This window comes from Grammomys surdaster, unplaced genomic scaffold, assembly GCF_004785775.1.
Source record: "Grammomys surdaster isolate TR1022 unplaced genomic scaffold, NIH_TR_1.0 338, whole genome shotgun sequence".
Classification (NCBI taxonomy): Eukaryota; Metazoa; Chordata; class Mammalia; order Rodentia; family Muridae; genus Grammomys; species Grammomys surdaster.
In genome coordinates, this window is record NW_021604757.1 from 2,854,448 (window position 1) to 2,874,450 (window position 20,003).

The 20,003-nt window shown below is 49.9% G+C and overlaps 2 protein-coding genes across 4 annotated transcripts in view; both read left to right on the plus strand.

The window, feature by feature from the left end:
- Positions 1-320: 320 nt before the first annotated feature.
- On the plus strand, positions 321-5,135 carry Znf408 (zinc finger protein 408). Of its 3 annotated transcripts, XM_028778555.1 has the most exons (5): positions 345-415; positions 696-970; positions 1,818-1,879; positions 2,050-2,297; positions 3,587-5,135. In XM_028778555.1, exons 1-5 carry the CDS (start codon positions 370-372, stop codon positions 5,080-5,082), a joined length of 2,127 nt encoding a protein of 708 aa, XP_028634388.1. In that variant the 5' UTR covers positions 345-369; the 3' UTR covers positions 5,083-5,135. The 3 variants fall into 3 exon arrangements, with proteins under 3 accessions (XP_028634390.1, XP_028634389.1, XP_028634388.1); XM_028778557.1 differs by having other exon boundaries at positions 321-970; positions 2,126-2,297; XM_028778556.1 differs by having other exon boundaries at positions 321-970; positions 1,831-1,879.
- A 5,971-nt stretch (positions 5,136-11,106) lies between these two features.
- The window catches only part of F2 (coagulation factor II, thrombin), a 13,075-nt gene continuing 4,178 nt past the window's right edge, over positions 11,107-20,003 (plus strand). The window contains exons 1-12 of the mRNA XM_028778577.1: positions 11,107-11,241; positions 11,619-11,782; positions 12,378-12,402; positions 12,628-12,678; positions 14,721-14,826; positions 14,905-15,041; positions 17,242-17,559; positions 17,807-17,923; positions 18,000-18,126; positions 18,703-18,870; positions 19,184-19,357; positions 19,560-19,741. Of these exons, the coding sequence (XP_028634410.1) occupies positions 11,163-11,241; positions 11,619-11,782; positions 12,378-12,402; positions 12,628-12,678; positions 14,721-14,826; positions 14,905-15,041; positions 17,242-17,559; positions 17,807-17,923; positions 18,000-18,126; positions 18,703-18,870; positions 19,184-19,357; positions 19,560-19,741 (1,648 nt within the window). The 5' untranslated portion in view covers positions 11,107-11,162. The remainder of the gene's footprint in view (positions 11,242-11,618; positions 11,783-12,377; positions 12,403-12,627; positions 12,679-14,720; positions 14,827-14,904; positions 15,042-17,241; positions 17,560-17,806; positions 17,924-17,999; positions 18,127-18,702; positions 18,871-19,183; positions 19,358-19,559; positions 19,742-20,003) is intronic.

Below are 20,003 nucleotides of genomic sequence, written 5' to 3' on the forward strand. Positions count from 1 at the left end.
TGCCCGGTCCAAACATGGCTTTCTTGGTGCTCCGCCCACTTCCGGCAATCTCCTGCCAAAGTGATTGCATGTGAGACTGGACAGCCGAACTTTCCGACTCGTCGCTACCTCAAGGTGAGTTGGTTGGGTTCCGCTTTTCCAGATGCAGGAAACTAGCGGGCCTCTGAAATCCTAGGTTCGTATCGCCCTCAGACAGAGTTTTGTCTGACAATTACTTCCAAACTCCCAGTTCTGTGCTTCAATGATGCCTAACCATCCGGATTCTTTCTTGAGCGTAAATTTGGAAGTCAAGGACTGTTTCCGGGAGGAGCCGGGACAGAAACGCACACTTCCGGTAGAGGGGAGTGGCGGGAGGCTCTCTGTTCCAGGATGAAGGAGGTGGAAGAGGTGTTCTTGGGGAAGACACTGTCACACCGTGAGTGACCTGCGATGTCTGCGACCCTCAGCCCTGGACTAGATGGCCACAGCGTTTTCTAGTCAACGCTTTCCCCCACATTCCTTTTTCTCTTGAGCCTGGAATCCTGTTCCAGTGCCTTAAGAGTCACCTTCCCTTCCAACCTTTCAAGAGTCCCGGTAGAACCTTGCTAACCCCTCCGACTCCTGAGGCATAGCTCACCCTGCACTTCCTCTTGCATCTTTCCCCAACCCCACGCCTTCATGGGCCGCTCCTTTACTGCCTTCCCGTCTCCCCGCAGCCCCGGAGCCACGCCTGGGCCGGGATTCAGGATGGAGTGCTTCCAGAAAAAGCTTTGCTCAGGGTCTCAAAGACTACTCGCCGAGTACGGGCCCTGCCATCCTTGCTCTAAGGAGCCTTCCCCAGGGCTTGGCTTTGGGCCCCTCGAGATCCAGGAAACAGCACTTGGGGGTCTGGTGTGTTGGAGCACCCCTACAACCCGGACTGCATTGGGGACCTCTGGAAGAGGAGGCCTTCTTAGAGAAGGGCGAGGGAGTGAAGACACCACACGAGGAGGTATTGAGGAGTAGGATATCTGTCTGGAAGTTTGGGGGAGGTTTCAGACATTTCCAGACAGCTCTTCCAGTTCGTTAGAAGCAGGATATTTTCAAACTCTGGGAAATAATTGTCCTTTCATCGAACACTGTCTTGCTCTACCTAAGCAGCAGTAACTAAAGCCGATACAAAAAGTTGTGAGAAACTGAATTCCTACGGTGTTGGCAGTGACAAAGGTCAGAAGCTAAGGTTACAGGTATCACATTCAAGCCTTGTCAACTAGTTAGCTAAATTACACACCTAATATTACTCACCTGTAAAAGAAAGTCGTGGCTGTTACCAAGATTCTTTGGAAGACCAGAGGAAACGATGCAAGCAAAGTACACCCGTGCTTTTTAAGCAATAGTAAGGGTTGTTTATTGGTGCTCTTGCTGCGTTTTCTGTTTAGTATCTGCTGGAAGGCTGTGCTGTTTAGAGTGTAACAGTTTTCCACACCTTTAAGTGGCCTCTCTGGTCCTCACTGACTGAAGATTTAAAACAGCACCGTAATGTAGAGCCAAAACCAGAGGCTGCTGCTAGCCTAAGAGCTTCATCTTATGGGAAAAAAGGGGGGGGGGCCTGGGAAGTGGTGCACATCTTTAATCCTAGCACTAGGGAGGCAGAGGCAGGAAGATCTCTGTGTTCGAGCCCAGCCTGGTCTACAGAGTGAGTTCCAGAATAGTCTTGCCTCAAAAACAAACAAAACCCAAAAGTTTCAGCTTAGCTTTGCCCCAGAAAGGTTTCGCCCAGATTTGATTTGATTTTGTTTTGCTATTTGCCCCTTGATTCTCACAGGCACAGGAAAAAGGATTTCATTGTTTTATTCCAGGACCTCTTGTTAGCCCCATGCGGAGATATATGTACCTGGAAGCAAAGTTCCACTTGGACCAGGTAAGGAACACAAGTGTGCATACACACTCTACTTGGGATGGAACCCTGAAGCCAGTTCTGACTGCCTTTCCAGAGGTCTTTTCCAATGTGTATTGTGAAGGTACAGTGGAGTGGTCAGAGGAGGCTGTGTGAAGAGGATCTGTTGAGCCAACTCTTGCTCTGTTTTGCAGTTTGGTGCAGCCAGGTAGGCTGCAGGGGGATGGAAATGTGTCCTTGGTTTGGATCAATGAGAAGCTTCACCTGCAGGTGTACCAGATTGTGTTGCCAGGCTTTGAGTTGCTGCTGCACCCACAGTCTCCCCAAAAGAGTCTAAGTGTCCTGCACCCCAAGCTAGAAGAAGGAGCTATAGCAGAAGAGGAGTCTGCTACCCAGGAGGAAGTGGCCTCCCCACAAGAGGATTCAGCAGAGTCTTGCCCAGGTATGTACCCAGTAAACATTAGTTCGAGGTCATATGACCACATATAAGACTGTGGCCTTCTGGTCTACACGAGACCTTGTCTCATAACAAACTAACAAGGGCCTGGGGACTGGCTCCATTAATAAAGTACTTGCTGCACAAGCCTGAGGACCAGACTTTGGATCCTCAGCACTCACATAAAAGCTGACTCTGGTGCTAGGTGCTGAAACATACATGTGATCCTCTTAGGCAAGAAGGAGCCAAAGGTAGAAACAGAAGGTTCCCTGGAGCTCGATGGCAAGACCATCGGGTTGATGACAACCAGGTTCTGTCTTACTTAAGACACCTGACATTGTCACCTACCCACAAAACCCATAATATAAAATATAAATGCCTGCTCCCAGATTGTTACAGAACAGCATGTGATAAGAAAGGCAATTTAGCTGGGCAGTGATGGTGCGTGCATGCCTTAATCCCAACATTCAAAAAAAGTAAAAATGTAGTAAGAAGGCCATTTTTCTTTTCTTTTTTTTTTTTTTTTTTGGTTTTTCGAGACAGGGTTTCTCTGTGTAGCCCTGGCTGTCCTGGAACTCACTCTGTAGACCAGGCTAGCCTCAAACTCTCGAACTCAGAAATCCACCTGCCTCTGCCTCCCAAGTGCTGGGATTAAAGGCGTGCACCACCACGGCCCAGCGTGAAGGCCATTTTTCATTAGGCCATTTTTGTTTGTTTGTTGTTTTGTTATTTTTTTCAAGACGGAGTTTCTCTGCAGAGCCTTGGCTGTCCTGGAACTCGCTCTGTAGACCAGGCTGGCCTCAACTCAGACCTCTGCCTCCCAGTTCTGGGACATTTTTATTTCATGTACATGGGTGTTTTGCTTACAGTATTTGTGTACCCCATTGTGCAGTGCCTGATAGGTCCAGAAGAGGGCACTGGATCCTTTTGGAACCAGAGTTACAGGTAGTTTTTAGCCACCATGTGGGTGATAGGAATTAAGCCTTAGTTCCTGGAAGAGCGGTCCCCCCAGCCTCACCTTGGCCACTCATTTTCCCCATTCCTGGTCCCTTTGTCTTTGAGACAGTACCGTTCTGCTCTGTGTCTTATCTCTGGAATCGAGCAGGCTTTTTCATTTTACTCTAGGGATTAACCAGGTGACCGCCTTGATGTGCTTCCCCAGAGGTAGATTTAAGATTGGACAGGAAAGGTGCATGTGTTTGTTTTCCTACTGTAGAACAGCAAGTGTGATTCACCAGTAATACCATCTGCTACCAAGCTTGCCTAACCCTGGTACCCCATCTCTTTCCTCATAGATCCTGGTCATGATTCACCCTATAGTATCCAAGGACACAATATGCTAGTCTCTGAATCTGTGACCCAAACCGAAGATCAACCTTTCAAGGATAGCCAACCCTTTGGCCTGTTGCTTCAAGATGACAGCATGGATAAACAGTGCCTACCACAGTCACCTCCTGAGTCTCAGAGCATCACTGCCCAGAGGAGCCTAGAGAGCAGTGAAGCCAGTTTATTACTTCCCGAGGGTGCCCAGGTGCAAACCTGCCCAGTCAAGAAGTTAGATGTTCCCAGCAGTCAATGCCTGTCTACAGCAAAGATCTCAGAGCCCAGAACTCAGATCCATGACTTACCTGTACTACTCTGCAGCCCTCCAGACCCAGTAGGAAGCTCCTCAAAGCAGGGCCGACGATACCAGTGTGGGGAGTGTGGCAAGGCATTCCTGCAACTATGCCACCTTAAGAAGCATGCGTTTGTGCACACAGACCACAAGCCCTTCCTGTGCACAGAGTGTGGCAAAAGCTACAGCTCTGAGGAAAGCTTCAAAGCCCACATGCTGGGCCATCGTGGTGTGCGGCCCTTCCCTTGCTCTCAATGTGACAAGGCTTATGGTACCCGCAGAGACCTCAGAGAGCATCAGGTAGTCCATTCAGGTGCCCGGCCCTTTGTATGTGAGCAATGTGGCAAAACCTTTGCCCGCCGACCTTCCCTGCGGCTACACCGAAAGACCCACCAGATGTCGGGTGCCCCTTCACCATGCCCATGCCCAGTATGTGGACGGCTCCTAGCCACCCAGGGTTCCCTGCGGAACCACATGAGGCTCCACACTGGGGAGAAACCCTACCTATGCCCACATTGTGGTCGAGCATTCCGCCAGCGGGGCAACCTTCAGGGACACTTGCGGTTACACACAGGAGAGCGCCCCTACCAGTGCCCACATTGTGCCAGTACTTTCCCCCAGCTGCCTGAACTGCGGCGTCACCTCCTCTCCCACACTGGCGAGGCCTACCTGTGTCCCGTGTGTGGGAAGGCCCTTCGAGACCCACATACACTCCGTGCTCATGAGCGCCTACACTCAGGGGAGAGGCCCTTTCGCTGCCCCCAGTGTGGCCGAGCTTACACACTGGCCACCAAGTTGCGCCGCCACCTCAAATCCCACATGACAGACAAGCCATACCGATGCTCCATCTGTGGCATGGGCTATGCTCTCCCTCAAAGCCTCAAGAGACACCAGCTCAGTCATCAGCGTGGGGTTTCAACCAGCCCTTCACTGCCCCCTGCTGCCTCTGAGCCCACTATGGTGCTCCTACAGAGTGAGCCAGAACTGCTGGACACTTGTAGCCAACAGGAAGCAGCCACGGGTGGGGGTATCGTGGAGGTCACCATCTCTGAAAGCCAGGAAAAGCGCTTTATAGCACCCGAGGAGCCAGCCCCTAACCCCAGCCTGGTGCTGATCCACAAGGACATGGGTTTTAGCGGCTGGGCAGAGGTAGTAGAGATAGAAACAGGCACCTGACACCATTGTCACCCCTCCTTTACCCCTACAAGAGCTGTTCATGAAGACTTGTAGCAGAGTATGTGTGTCATTCCCTTTGGGTCTCCTGCGAAGTGCAGGAACCCAGCTGACTAGGGTTGGATAGACTCTGCTGTCAATCCACACATGGAATGTTCTCTGTAGTTTAGGTTTTACCTCAGTCGGCTGCTTTCACATCTGAAGGTTGTGAAAGCTAGAGGAGGTTGTGTGGGATTTGTGTACTCCAGGAGCTTGGCCACAGAAGCTGCGAGGTTAACACGGTTTGCCTGTGCAGTCTGTGAGCCTAGACAATGTGAGCTGTTGGGGACAAACACAGGCTCATGGTGACACCCCTGGCATCCCAGCACTCAAGTAGAGGCAGAAGGGTTGCCTCAACTCTATGACCAGCATGAACTATGTAAGGGTACCTATCTCGGGGAGGGAAGGAGGGAGAAGAGGTAATAGCCTTTACAAAGCTTGTGACTCCCTGAGCTGTGGCCATGGGTCAGAAATGACTGGGTAAGCTGGGTGTGTTAGCTCACACCTGGGATCCCTGCCTTACAAGCACGAGTTTTAAAGCTACCTGCCCACCCTTAGAAAGGAAAAAAAACATTAGATGTGAGTTCAGAGGGGACACGTAAGTTGTTATATGATAGTGTGATGTGATGTGACCTGGATGCTATCATGGGCCTTCCCAGGGGTGACAACAGGAGCATACTTTGATCCAGGCTTTGAGTGAACTTAACTATGTTGAAGCAGTATTTCTTTTTTAAGCAAATAGAAGTGTAAAGCACTTTAAATATTCTACCATAGCCACAAAGCTACCTTGTAGGCTGAGTTTAAAGTCTGCCTGTTGCACCTCATGCTGTAGGTAGGCTCCCAGCACTGGGACTACACTATCTTGATTTACCTGTTCTTGGTAGGGGAATGGATGTTCAAGAGGCGAGAAGCAGGACTGGAGATGTAATTCTGAAGAGGTGGTCGGGAAATGCCTCACCAAAGTGGAAGGCACACTGAGTAACAGAGTGGGCATGAGAGCGGGTGAAAGAGCCAAGTGCTAGGCAGAGGAAAGATGACAAAAGCCAGTGTGGCCACTTGCATCTCAAACTGCAAAGGGACCTTCTCTAGGACAGCGTTTTTCTGAGTTAAACTAGCCATGTACTGTTTTTTGTTTTTTAGTAAATTTAATCCTGGGGATCTATATGGTATAAAAAGAACTGGCTCTCTCACTTGAGAGCAAGGAGCAAAGGGACTGAGGTGGACCAGGGAGGTGAGGACAGGAAGAGGTTATGTACCTGAAGTAAGAGTTTTGGGTAGACCTATTCTCTGGGAGGCATAAGAGTTCAAAGATGGTGGCTGAAAGAGCAATTCGAATTCTCGTGAGTGGCAACTCGTGGCATTTCAGATTTGGGCTGAGTTTGGCTTTGAGAAACACGGTAAGAGGAGCTGGTTCACTTAGCATCAGAGGCCCAGAAGGCCAAGGTGGCTCTGTTCATGTTAGTGAGAGGGAAGGCTCAACAGGGGAGTGAGGTCAACATCAGATGGAAGAGAACCTGAGACGTGTCACTAGAACTAAAGGAGGGGTGTCCCAGGGTAGTTAATGCTGCCACTGACTCGGGTTGAAACCTGTGAAGTCACTGGTGTGTGTGGGGGGGCGGGGTTATGGTTTGTATGTGCTCAGCCCAAGGAGTGGCACTATTAGAGGGTGTGTCCCTGTTGGAGTAGATGTGTCACTCTTGAGTGTGGGCTTTAAGACCCTCATCCTAGATACCTGGAAGCCAGTATTTTGCCAGCAGCCTTCAGATGAAGATGTAGAACTCTCAGCTCCTCCTGCACCATGCCTGCCTGGATGCTGCTATGTTCCTGCCTTGATGATGATGGACTGAACCTGTAAGCCAGCCCCAATTAAATGTTGTCCTTATAAGAGTTGCTTTGGTCATGGTGTCTGTTCACAGCAGTAAAACCCTAAGGCAGGAAGGGTTAGAAGCCACTGGATTTTTGGAGGAAAAGAAGGGAAGACAGGAAGCGTAGATGTATTGATTGTCTTTATATGTGTGTATGTTTGCCATAGAACAAGTGGAAGTCAAGAGAGTTTGGATGAGTTGGTCTGCTCTTTCCACCATACATGTCCTGTCCTGAGGATTGAACTCAGGTTGTCATGCTTAGCAGCAGTCGCCTTTACCTACTGACTCATCTCACGGGTCACCAGGAAGCAGATCTTGTTTCATCCTGTCCTCAAAATGTGCCATGAGCCCTGATTGGTCAGTGAGAAACACTCTGGGGGTGATGTCTGGCCAAAATCAACACAGGAAAACTGAACTATTTTTGGATTTCTGTACTTGATGTTGATGGCAGAAGCAGCTTGTCTCTGATGGCTTGCTGGTGGCATTACTCCTGCCTGGTATCTGGTACCAATCTGAGTAACTCAGTAGCAAAGCATGTCTGAAGTTGTCCAATGGGAGGGAAGGCAGAAACAATGGCCTCTGGAGGAAGGTCACTTCTCAATCTGGAAAATAGCTGCTAAGATTAGCTTTTGTCAACCCTGGTTCTTAGAGCTCACCTCAGTCCCTTTGCAGATCGTTCCCACAGTGCATCTCAACTCAGACAGTCTGCCAGTGCTGTTAGGCATCCTGGAGACTCCACTGTGTAGGCAGTGGGTGGATGCGATGGCCATCCACTCCTCAGAGACATTCCCAGACTAGCACATGGAAGCTGACACCTGTTCTGCTTCCTGCATACACAAAAGGAGACCTTTAGTAAGGCTGAGAGTGAGGTCAGAACAGAGCCAATACTTTGGATAGCCTAGGGTTTGTGAATGTGTTCTGCCACTTATGGCCAGAGCTGAGATGAGTGTTAAAGAGTGATGTCTAAGCTTGTAGAGGAGGAAATGAGGCCTAGAAACAGCCAGGGTCATGAGGTCAGTCAATAACAGAGCACAGGCTGAGGGCAGGCTTCTGATGCTAGGCTTAGTGTTCTTCAGCTCACATGAATGCCAATGTCCATTCTTGGAAAGACTGATCGTTGGTATTGGTTTTGATTTGAAACATCGTGTCAGTGTGTGATTGTTGCCTGGAACTCACTGTGTTTCCAGGCTAACCCTAAGTTTATATGGATCTCTGGCTTAGCCCCCACACCAGGTGTTGAGGTATAAGCCACACACCTGCCAAGCAATTCTTAATAATTGGGTATATACTAAAATGGAATTCTTGCCATAGGACCGATTCTGTGAAAGCATTGCTGGATACCTTATAGATTTCACGTTACCTATATGGCTATGGAACCCCAAATTAAAAAGTGTAGGTTGGAGCTAGATTTTGTGGCTTCCACCTATAACCCACTCATCACCTGGGAGGCTGAGACAGGAGAATCAAGAGTTTAAATTAGTATTGTGTGTATGTATGATGTGTGTCAACATGTGTGTGCCAAGGCACGTGTGGACAACCTTGTGGAATCAGTTCTGTCCTTACACCTTTCTATGGGTTCTGGTGATCAAAGTTAGGTGGCCAGGCTTGTGCTGTTTTGTGATTAGTTTTAGTTGTCAACTTGACACAATCTATAGACATAATCTATCACCTTGATAAAGACTCTCAATGAGGATTGCCTAGAGAAGGCTGACTTGTGAGCATGTTTCAGGGGAGGTTATCTTGATTGTGTTGAGGTTGAAAGATCTGCCCACTATGGGTGGTACCATTCCCTAACTGGGATCCTGAACTGTGTAGCAGTAGATAAAGTGAACTGAAGACAAGTGTGCATTAGCCCATTGTGTTGACTATAGATGCCAAGTGACCAGCTGTCTCAGCTCCTGATGGATGGCTGTATTTCAGTGACGGACTATAATGTGGAACTAGGAGGTAAATAAGCCTTTTCTTTCCTAAATTGCTTTTTTCAGGATGCTTTATCGCAGCAACAGAAAGGAAACTGAGGCATGTGGCAAGTGCCTTTGCCTGCTGGGCCACCTAACTCGCCCTTTATTATTTCATTTTTCAGCAGGGTCCCACTGCAACTAGGGCTGAAAGACACCTACCCCTGCCTCCTAATACAGATATTCCCTACATACCCAACTTACTAGCTTTTTTGCCTATTCACTAACCAACACCCACCAAAGAGGGGGTGGAGAGAGAAAGGAAAAACAGGCACAGTGTCATCAGTTAGCAAGGAATATAAGTTAAGACAATAACACTTGTCCATTAAAATGCTTCCTATAAAATTAAAGCTGCTAAGAATATAAACAGCTGGAACTCTCAAACCTCGTTGCTTAGAGTGTAAACTAGTATAGCACTTGGAACAGATCTCCATGTTAGAGTCTTAAGTAAATCCTATGCCTGCTTTATAGCCAGAAAGTCCCATTCCCTGGGGATTTACCCAACAGGAGTAAGTGCTGAGCTACACAAATATGTGTATTCAAGAATATTCCAGGCTGGGCAGTGGTGGCACACGCCTTTAATCCCAGCACTTGGGAGGCAAAAGCAGGCGGATTTCTGAGTTCGAGGCCAGCCTGGTCTATAGAGTGAGTTCCAGGACAGCCAGGACTACACAGAGAAACCCTGTCTCAAAAAAAAAAATTCCGGGCTGGAAAGATGGCTCGGTGGTTAAGAGCACTGACTGCTTTTCCAGAGGTTCTGAGTTCAATTCCCAGCAACAACATGGCTCACAACCATTTATAAAGGGATCCGATGCCCTCTTCTGGTGTTCTGAAGACAGCTACAGTGTTTTCATATACATAAAACACACACACACACACACACACACACACAAAACGAGGCCAGCCTGATCTAGAATGAGTTCCAGGACAACCAGGGCTACACAGAGAAACCCTGTCTCAAAAAACAAACAAACAAACAAAAATGTAGCTGAAAAGATGGCTCAGTGGTTAACAGCATTTACTGCTCTTGTAGAGGACCCAAGTTTGACTTCTAGCACCCCATACTGGGCAGCCATAACTGTCTGAACTGCTCCAGGGGATCTGGCCTCTGGCTTCCTTGGGTACCAGCACTCACATGCATTACCCACACACAGACATATACACATCATTTTTAAAAATAAATTTAAAAAAAAGAAAACTGTGATATATGGTGTGTGTGTGTATATGTATGAAAATACATAGGAAGTGGGCTGCTCAGGAATTGTGCTGGCCATAGGTGTCTCCCAGTCTCCTGCTCTCTACCAACCCTTGCCCCAGACTGTACATGGCCCCAAACAGCCAACCCTGATGAAGTTAAGGCAAAGCAGGAGTCCCTGCTTCCCGGCTGTGGGTGTACCTGCTCTTTGTCCCTCTGTTCTATTTAGACCCAGGACTAATATTTACCTTGTAAACAGGAAATGGGGGAGGGTGAGAAGCTAGCCTAGAGCTGTTATGTAGAACTAGGAGCCTTAAGAAGCTGGCACGATGCAGACAGGTTGGGAGGGAAGGGGCTGTGTCAGGGAGACACAGAGACTTGGGCCAGCGTCTGTGCTAGGGCAGGAGATTGAAGGAGACAGCTAGAGGCCACAGGGCCCAGGACTTGGCTCCTCCCAGGCAGCCTCTATTCATCCACAGCACCCTAGAGGAGAAGAAAGAGGTGCTACCTCCTGGCTGAGAACTACCCCGTCTCATAATGCAGTGAGAGAGCTTTTGCTTGGCCACACCTATCTCTTCCTCATGTCTGTGTACACATCTGCTTATCAGTAGGCACTGTGTTTTGTGTGTGCTACATTGCTAAGCTCTTTTAGTCCTCAACACAAAGCGGTACACCCACAGCACAGATGAGAAAACTGCAGTGCATGGATGTGGAGAGTTTTGCACCATCCCTGTTGGTTGGGATGAGAAGGAGCCTCCGGAAGGACTCATTGATCCACATTTACCCACATAATAAATGGATGATGGTCTTTTCTATATGCTTTTTCTCCCCAAGAACACCCACTTCTGGTTCCAGGAGAGCCTGTCCTCTTGAATGTTGGGGGTGGACCCTAGGACTATCTACCCATTTGTCCCCAAGGCCCTGATCTGTTGACCTCTCTCCCTTGCCACTGATTTCTTCACATTGGTTCAATATTAACCCAGAGAGAGTCGGGACAATCCCTCAGATCCCAGGAGCTGACACACTATGTCGCACGTCCGCAGCCTGGGCCTACCTGGCTGCCTGGCTCTGGTTGCCCTGGCTAGCCTGGTACACAGCCAGCATGGTAAGGGGCACTTGGAGGCTTTGGGCAAGATAGAGGATGTGGGAAAGGCTTGAGGGATGGGGTTTCCTACCTAAGAACAGAGAACATAGGGACAGTCCCCAGGTGGACCTCAGACCAGAGTGTCCAGCTTAGAGAAGGAGTCATGTGCATGGTGTAGAGAGGAAGGCACTGCTTCTGTCTTGCCAAATGGGGAGTGGGCTACGGCAACCAATAAAAGGCAGACGACTCACAGACTATGTCCAGGGCCTGTCTAGGTGCTTTCCTTATTCCCTATGTCCCCTCTTGGAAGCTAGCAGAGTAGGCATCTTCCTACCCCTAATGGTTAAGGTAGCCTGGCTTCCAGAGGCCATTAAATATGCCCCTGCTCCCTGCTGCAGTGTTCCTGGCCCCTCAGCAAGCACTGTCGCTGCTCCAGCGAGTCCGCAGAGCCAACAGCGGCTTCCTGGAGGAGCTCCGAAAGGGCAACCTGGAGCGTGAGTGTGTGGAAGAGCAGTGCAGCTACGAGGAGGCCTTTGAGGCCTTGGAGTCTCCCCAAGACACGGTGAGCCCCGCAACACTGCCTGCTAAGAGGCAGGGCAGGTAGGCAAGTAACAGACCTGGACTCCCTCGGGAGAGGAGTGCTGGACCACAGGCGACCGGAACAGGAAGCATCCGGGCTCTTTCCCCTTTCAGACTTTCACTTCTATTAAGACTCCTGTCTTCTTGGGCTGCAAGATGGGCACCCAAAATCTGTCTTGGGGACTGTAGTCCCGGGCTGTCACAGTGAGGCTCGCAACATGAAGGGAGCTTGTCAGCTTCAGCAGCCAGCTATACTGCTGCTCTGGGTTGTCTGGTGTTTTGCTTAGGCCTTTCCGCCATTTTTGTGTTCCCTTGTTGTGTACCCACTGGCCCTGGGGTTCTGTTGCAGCCCATTCCCTGCTGTGGTGGAGGACACATTTTTGTCTCCTCCATCATGGAGGAGATCCCGTTAAGTCAGGGGTGCCAGAGGGCTCTCTCTCTCTTCACATATTCTCTTCTTTTGGAAGCCAAAGTAGGAGACTGAAGCCGGGCTCAGGTGGTAAGGGAAGGACATAATGCCTACTAACCCAGTAGAACTTCATCCTGCCACAGTCTCACCCCCAGCCCTTGCTTTGCAGGATGTGTTCTGGGCCAAGTACACAGGTGAGTGGCCAGTAAGGTTTGCCCAAAGAAGGGAGGCTGGGGGGTGGGGATGGGGGTGTCCAGCTAGAGAATGTCCTCTCCTTCAGAACTTGCTGTTGCATAAAGCAGGCCCGGCCCCTGCTCTGCCCCCCCCCATCCCATCTGTTACCCCGCCTCTCATTCCATCACCTGTTCCCACCTTGTCCCCACAGCGATACCAAACGTATTTCTGCTTTTTGTTTTCAGTGTGTGAATCAGTGAGGAATCCTCGAGAGACTTTCATGGACTGTCTGGAAGGTGGGAGCAGACTCTGTGTGCGTGCGTGTGTGGGTGGGTGGCATGCAGACTCTGCGTGCGTGGGTGGCGTGGAAGCCTGAGAGGAAAGAATTGCTGGCTGGTCAGCAGCCATGGCTCAAGTGGTATCTCCAGTGCCTGACATTTCCTTTGTCCTTGGTCACGGATGTCTTTGCATGTGGCCTTGTGACTGGCACTTAGCCAGACTGTTGGAGGAATGGAAGAATGAATGGATAATTAATCTCAGGGCCCGACTGCGCTTCTGTTCACTGTTTGTCAGAGCTCTGTCTTGTTAATTCATTCTCCAAAACGTTTTTGTTTTGTTTTTGAGACAGGGACTCCTACAGCCCAGGGTGGCTTTGAACTTGCTAGGTGCTGAGGATGGCCCTGAACTCCTGACCCTTCCGCTCCCACCTCCTCAGGGCTGGGATTCCAGGCATGTGCCTCCATGGGGGCGTTCATCCCCCAAAACTTCTGTCAACTCCCCAGTACGCACAGGCTCTTAGCTAGGAAAACTTTGTCAGGCCTTGACTTCTTCTTCTTCTAGACCCCCAAGAAGTGGGTCAGGACCAGTAAACATGTCAAGATGTCTCAGTCCTTGCCTACTTTGTTACTTTCCTGGGAGCAGTCAACAGTCTCTACTGAAAACCGTATCCCCCAGGGACTTCGCTGAGTCTTCAGGGAACAGCCTCTCTCCAAAGTATCCTGAATATGTCTTTATTCTAGTGATGGGCTCCACTGTGAACAGGGACCTCTTTAAGAGCTATAGTTTCCTTCCTTCTTTCCTTCCTTCCTCCCTTCCTCTCCTTCCCTCCCTCCTTCTCTCCCTCCCTCTCTCCCTCCCTCTCTCCCTCCCTCCCTCTCCCTCCCTCCCTCCCTTCCTTCCTTCCTCCCTTCCTCCCTTCCTTAAGTCAAGGTCTCTTGTAGCCTAGGCTGGCTTTGAACTCCTGACTCCCCCACCCTCCACCAGCAACTGAATGCTGGACCTACACACCTGCACCACTGTGCTCAGCTCACTTCTTTCAATATTTACTTTTTTTTAAGATGGTGACTTTTTTTAAAGACTTTTCTTTTTAAAGACTGTTTTTTTTTTTTTTTCTATTCAGCCTTGGTTGTCTTGTAACTTGCTGTGTAGACCAGGCTGGCCTGGAACTCACAGAGCTCTACCTGCCTCTGCCTCCTGAAAGGTGTGCACCACTACGCCTACACTTGTCTTTTTATTGTACTATGAATGAGTGTTTGCCTGCATGTACATCTGTGTCCAGAACTAGAGACCAGAAAAGAGCATTAGATCCCATGGACTGAACTTAGAGACCTTGTGAGCTGCCATGTGGGTGCTGGGAATCAAACTCTGGTCCTCTGGAAAAGCAGCCAGTGCTCTTAACTGCTGAGCCATCTCTGCAGCCTTCATACTTTATTTACTCAAGATATTATACTAAACCTTCAGTGTGTGCCAGGTACTGTGTTGGTGTCAGGCGCTGGGGATTTCTTTTTGTAGACAGGGTCTAAGTGAGGATGAACTGGCCTTGAACCCTCCTTCTTGTACTTCTGTTTGCTGAAAGCTACAGTTACAGGAGGTGCCACCAAACAGGTGCTGGGGGGTATTAAGGGCATGGAAAAGCTCTGGGTTGTAAAGAACTCATAATCTTAGGGCAACAGAAACACCACAGGGATTCCTGGAAAGGCCAGGGAGAACAGAAAGAGCAGCTGGCTTGTCGGCAGAATCAGAGATGGCTTCCTAGAAATGCTGTTTACCTTGTGGGATGAGCTAGTGAACAAACTGGAGGGAATTCCAAGTGTGGAAACTGTGCAAAGGCCCTAAGTTAACAAGGGCGGGAGATGGGGTTGGATTACAATTGTGCCTGTCACTGGGTTGTCACGTGGCTGTTGTGAAGTGGACAGAACAGCTGCAAAGGAGTGAAAGATGTCCAAGTTATGGATGGTGGACTAGAGAGAGCCTGGGGTGGGTGGGCAGACAAAATGTTAACAGAAGATTGGGGGAGGTCTCCAAAGTGCAACATAGACTCAGGTGTGTGTCTCTGTAGGTCGCTGTGCTGTGGATCTGGGTCTGAACTACCAGGGGACTGTGAATGTCACCCATACCGGTATTGAGTGCCAGCTGTGGCGGAGCCGCTACCCACACAAGCCTGAGTGAGTGCTGGGCAGGCCAGGAGGGGCAGTAAGGACACTCTCAGGAGGCACAAGTTCCCCAGCATCCTTCTCTTCCAGCATTAACTCCACCACCCATCCTGGGGCCGACCTGCAGGAGAACTTCTGCCGCAATCCAGACAGCAGCACCACGGGACCCTGGTGCTACACCACAGACCCTACTGTGCGCAGAGAGGAATGCAGTGTCCCTGTCTGTGGTGAGCTGGGGCCAAGAGGCAGTCCATGGCAAAGGCCCAGGGGTCTTCATAAGGCCTGGCATTCTTGAATGGGCATCACAATGCTGGCTACCTTCTGAGCAAGGGGAAGGAGTTACAAACTGAGAGGGCCCATTGGCCAGGGCATTTGGGAGACCTGAGCAGGCTGCCTGTCACCTCCTTTTCTCCCTCCCAGTCTTGGGTCCCTCATGCTTCAGGCTGTGACTCTTCTTAAATGACTTTTTTTTTGTGTCCTGCCAAGGTACTCTCCTCCAGGAAATTCTCCTAGATAACTTCAGTCACATGGCCTTTTCCAAACACCACAGAGAAAGCATATAAGGCTCTGTTCTGGTTGATTGTTGTGATTATTTCCCATGGTTACTTAGTTGTAGCCATAGTAATGCTGCAGAACAAACATCCATACCTGAAGGGCATGCCACAGCAAGTGTTTGTTTCTTACACCTTGAAGGCATGGCTAGAGGATGCTCTCAGCTGCACTCACCAGCGTGTGTGTCTGGGGTAGGGAGACAGAGTTCTGTCCATGATTGCTGGGCCTCCATGGGTGGTTGTGCTATGAATGGTGGATCCAGCTGAACCTGATTGCTTGCTCCGCTTGTACTCATGCTGGGGCTGAGACTCCTTTGAGGGAGTCCCTCCATTCCTTGATGACAGCAGAAGTGTAGAACAGAAGTGTTCTTTGAAGGCCTGTGTTCAGAGCTGACAGTCAGTCTTGCCTGTGTTCCATTGGCAGAATGAGCCATATGACCAAGACCAAAGTCAAGAAAGTGAAATATTGTCTGCTACAAAACCACAGAGTAAAGGATATGAATATAAGCGATGAATTCATACCATGGGCTGGGGATGTGGTTTAGTGGAAGAGAGTTTGGCTATAATGCACAGGGTCCAAGGTTCAACTCCCACCACCCCACATGCCCTCCACAAAAAGACCCGCTCAGTAGTGCAGACCCATGATCCCAATTGCTGGAGATGCTGAGGCAGAAAGATCAAAAGTTCAAGCCCTGGGTTGGAGACATGGCTCACAGTTAAGAGTATTTGCTTCCCTCGCAGAGGGCCATGACTCAGGTTTCAGCACCCGTATTGGGTGGCTCACAACTACTTGTAACTTCAACTCCAGAGGATCCAACACTGTCTTTTGGCAAGTACCTACACATGTGCAAACACACACACACACACACACACACACACCCCACAAATACACATACCTATAGCACAAGAGACATGAATAAAAATGAAAAAAATATCTTTTTTTTTTTAAAGTTCAAAGCCTGCTTAGGTAACAGTGAATTCAAGGCCAGCCTAGACAGCTTAGTGAGACTCTGCATCAAAACAAAAAGAAAAAGAGGGCTAGGGGCTATAAGTTAATGGTGGAAAATGCCCCTTTTCTAGCTGCAGGTTTAGTGCTGGGTTCCTTGTCAGCTATGTTCCACCTGAGACAGCCCTTAAAGCAAATCACCAGTGAGTTTTAAAACAAAACAAACAAAGCGTAGCCGTCTGGACTGCAGCCTCTGTCCATGTTTGTGGGACATATATTGCAGACTTGCTGAAGCTGACCCTCAAGCTTATGTTATGATCCACACAGACCTTCTAGCAGACTGGACAGCCTTTCTGCTGTGTCCAATTAAGACTTGAAATCTAACCCAGGTGGTGGTGGTGCACACCTTTAATCTCAGCACCTGGGAGGCTGAGGCAGGTGGATCTCTGTGAGTTCCAGGACAGCTGGGTCTACAAAGTGAGTTCTGGCACAGCCAATGCTACACAGAAACCCTGTCTCAAGAACCAAACAAAAAGCCCCACAAAAAAAAAAAGATCAGAAAACAAACAAACAAAAAAAACCAACCAACTTAAAAAAAAAAAAAGACCCAAAAAGCAACAAAGTTTTACACAAATTTACTCCAGGCAGTCACTACCAATAGGTTGAAGATAGTCTAGGCACCCAGGATGCCCTGGCTGCTTACCATGTGTGACTTACTATGCACTAGACAACTTCTGCTGTATATAATACATTCTTCGGTCAACTCTCGGGTAAGAGCAGCATATGCAGCCTGTTTGAAAGGAGATTGCAAGACTGGTGGTGTTTAAGCTGCCTGAAGTCACAAAGGTGTAATCCACCAGGACAGGAATTCAAATCTCTCTCGGGCGTGTAGTTCCCCCCAACTTTGCCTTCTGTACCGTTCTTCACCAGGCCAGGAGGGCCGCACCACTGTGGAGATGACTCCTCGCTCTGGAGGTTCCAAGGAGAATCTGTCGCCTCCACTGGGACAGTGTCACACTGAGCGTGGCCGGCTATACCAGGGGAACTTGGCTGTGACAGCACTTGGGTCCCCCTGCCTGGCCTGGAACAGCTTACCAGCCAAAACTCTGAGCAAGTACCAGGACTTTGACCCCGAGGTGAAACTCGTGGAAAACTTCTGCCGCAACCCAGATTGGGATGAGGAGGGCGCATGGTGCTATGTTGCGGGGCAGCCTGGCGACTTTGAATACTGCAGCCTCAACTACTGCGGTGAGCAGAGCTCATAGAGCAGGGCAGGGGCAAGGACCGAAGACAAGTGGGTTCATTACAGCCTTACAGAAACCTGGCTAGGGGTAGGTCCTATTCTTGTTTCATAGATGAGTAAACGGAGGCCCTGAGAAATTTTTGGCTGGTCACTGAGGTGTGCCTAGGCTCTTAACCTCGGAGTCAAACACCCTCCAATGCCCCTGGGGTCTTGGGAAGGTCTGAATTCCCAGCCACTGCCGTGTCTCTACAGAGGAGGCGGTGGGAGAACCGGAGAACCATGATGCGGAGGAATCCATCGCAGGACGCACCACCGACACGGAGTACAACACCTTCTTCGATGAGAAGACATTCGGCCTTGGGGAGGCAGGTGAGACACCCGCATCTCAGTGGGACACGAGGCTGGAGGCCAGGATGGGCCCCTCACCGGCTATCTTGCTCTGCAGACTGTGGCCTGCGGCCTTTGTTCGAGAAGAAGTCGCTGAAAGACGAAACGGAAAAGGAGCTTCTTGACTCTTACATACAGGGGCGCATCGTGGAGGGCTGGGACGCTGAGAAGGGTATCGCCCCCTGGTGCGTCCTGGACTGATCTATAGGCTCACAGAAGGCCTGTGCGACCCACGGCCGCTGCAGGGCCTGACTCCACAGATGACACTAAAACCCACCCTCTAATTTTCCCCAAAGCTACCTCAGCCAGCGTTATCATGTCTCCCAAGTAGATGGCAGAGATGAGGCCCAGCAAGCTTAAGTGACTTATTCTCAGACATACTGCATAGTCAGGACTATATCCAGTTCTGACTCCAGAGCTGTGCAAAATATGAAGTCTACACTGGAAGAGCTCTGGTCCCTAGGGCAGCCAAGTCAATCTGAGATTTGAGCCCTAGAGGCAACTGTCCCACTATGTGTATCTATCTATCTGTCTCTCTCTCTCTCTCTCTCTCTCATTTTTATTTTTTTGGGGAAGAGGGATCTTATATAGCAGAGGCTGACCTTGAACTTCTGATGCTCCTTGCTTTCACTTCCCAAGTGCAAGGAATTACAGACTTGCGACACGATCCTAGCCCAGTTCTCTTTAGCTAAGCTCTTTTCCCATTTCTAAGGCAGTTAGGGACTAGGCTTCAGCCCCTAATGCCCTCTGCTTCCTGTTAGGCAGGTGATGCTTTTTCGGAAGAGTCCCCAAGAGCTGCTATGTGGGGCCAGCCTTATCAGTGACCGATGGGTCCTCACTGCTGCCCACTGCATTCTGTACCCACCCTGGGACAAGAACTTCACTGCAAATGACCTCCTGGTGCGCATTGGCAAGCATTCCCGAACCAGGTATGAAGCTGATGGCTGATGATGATTGGCTGGGTTCTGAGTGGTCATCAGGGGCTCTGGGGCACATGGGAACCTCATGTATGACCTCTCAGCATCCCCGCTGGGAAAGCTCATATGGGCATACCCTGGCCCACTCCAGACACCAGAACATGGTCCAGGTGGGAGTCTTTTAAAATTGTGACTATTGGAACAGTACATGTGGTGTGTGTACATCTCTTTTCTGTGGGCCTATGTGACTAATAAGACTGTATGTGACCTTGCTCAGTTAGCTGAACATCTCATCAGCGGTCCTTCTCTGTTGGGGTCTGCACAGATATGAGCGGAATGTTGAAAAGATCTCCATGCTGGAAAAGATCTACGTCCACCCCAGATATAACTGGCGGGAGAACCTAGACCGTGACATCGCTCTGCTCAAGTTAAAGAAGCCCGTGCCCTTCAGTGACTATATCCACCCCGTATGCTTGCCAGACAAGCAGACAGTAGCCAGGTCAGCACTGGGGCCTCAGTTGTGATTTGGCCTGGGCTCTGAACCTTGGGGCCTGATACACATTTGCAGGGCTCAGTTCCATGGTATGAATGCAGAAGTCATTTTCTGTGCTACTTTTTAAGATGTTGGGTTCTGTGAAGTAGAGTTGGTGCCAGAAGACTGTCAGGGACAATTTTCATCAGGTCCTTCTCTTTCTCTAAAGCTTGCTCCAGGCTGGTTATAAAGGACGGGTGACAGGCTGGGGCAACCTTCGGGAGACATGGACAACCAACATCAACGAGATCCATCCCAGTGTCCTGCAGGTGGTGAACCTGCCCATCGTAGAGCGGCCAGTGTGCAAGGCCTCTACCCGGATACGCATTACTGACAACATGTTCTGTGCTGGTAAGGCCAGGGAAACAGCTGGGACAGGGGCTGGCAGGCTTGGGATGTGGTATAGGCACACACCTGGGCATTTACAAGTCATAAGACTCTAGGTAAGTGGCTGAAGCCTTTTCTGAAGGTAAAAAGAACACAAAACTTTCCATGGTGAGGTCTGAGAGAGGTCAGTGGTGTGTGTGTGTCGGGGGGGGGGGGGGGAGGGGGGGGGGGGAGGGGGGGGGGGGGAAGGGGAGAGGAGGAGGAAGAGAGAGGGGGAGAGAGAGGG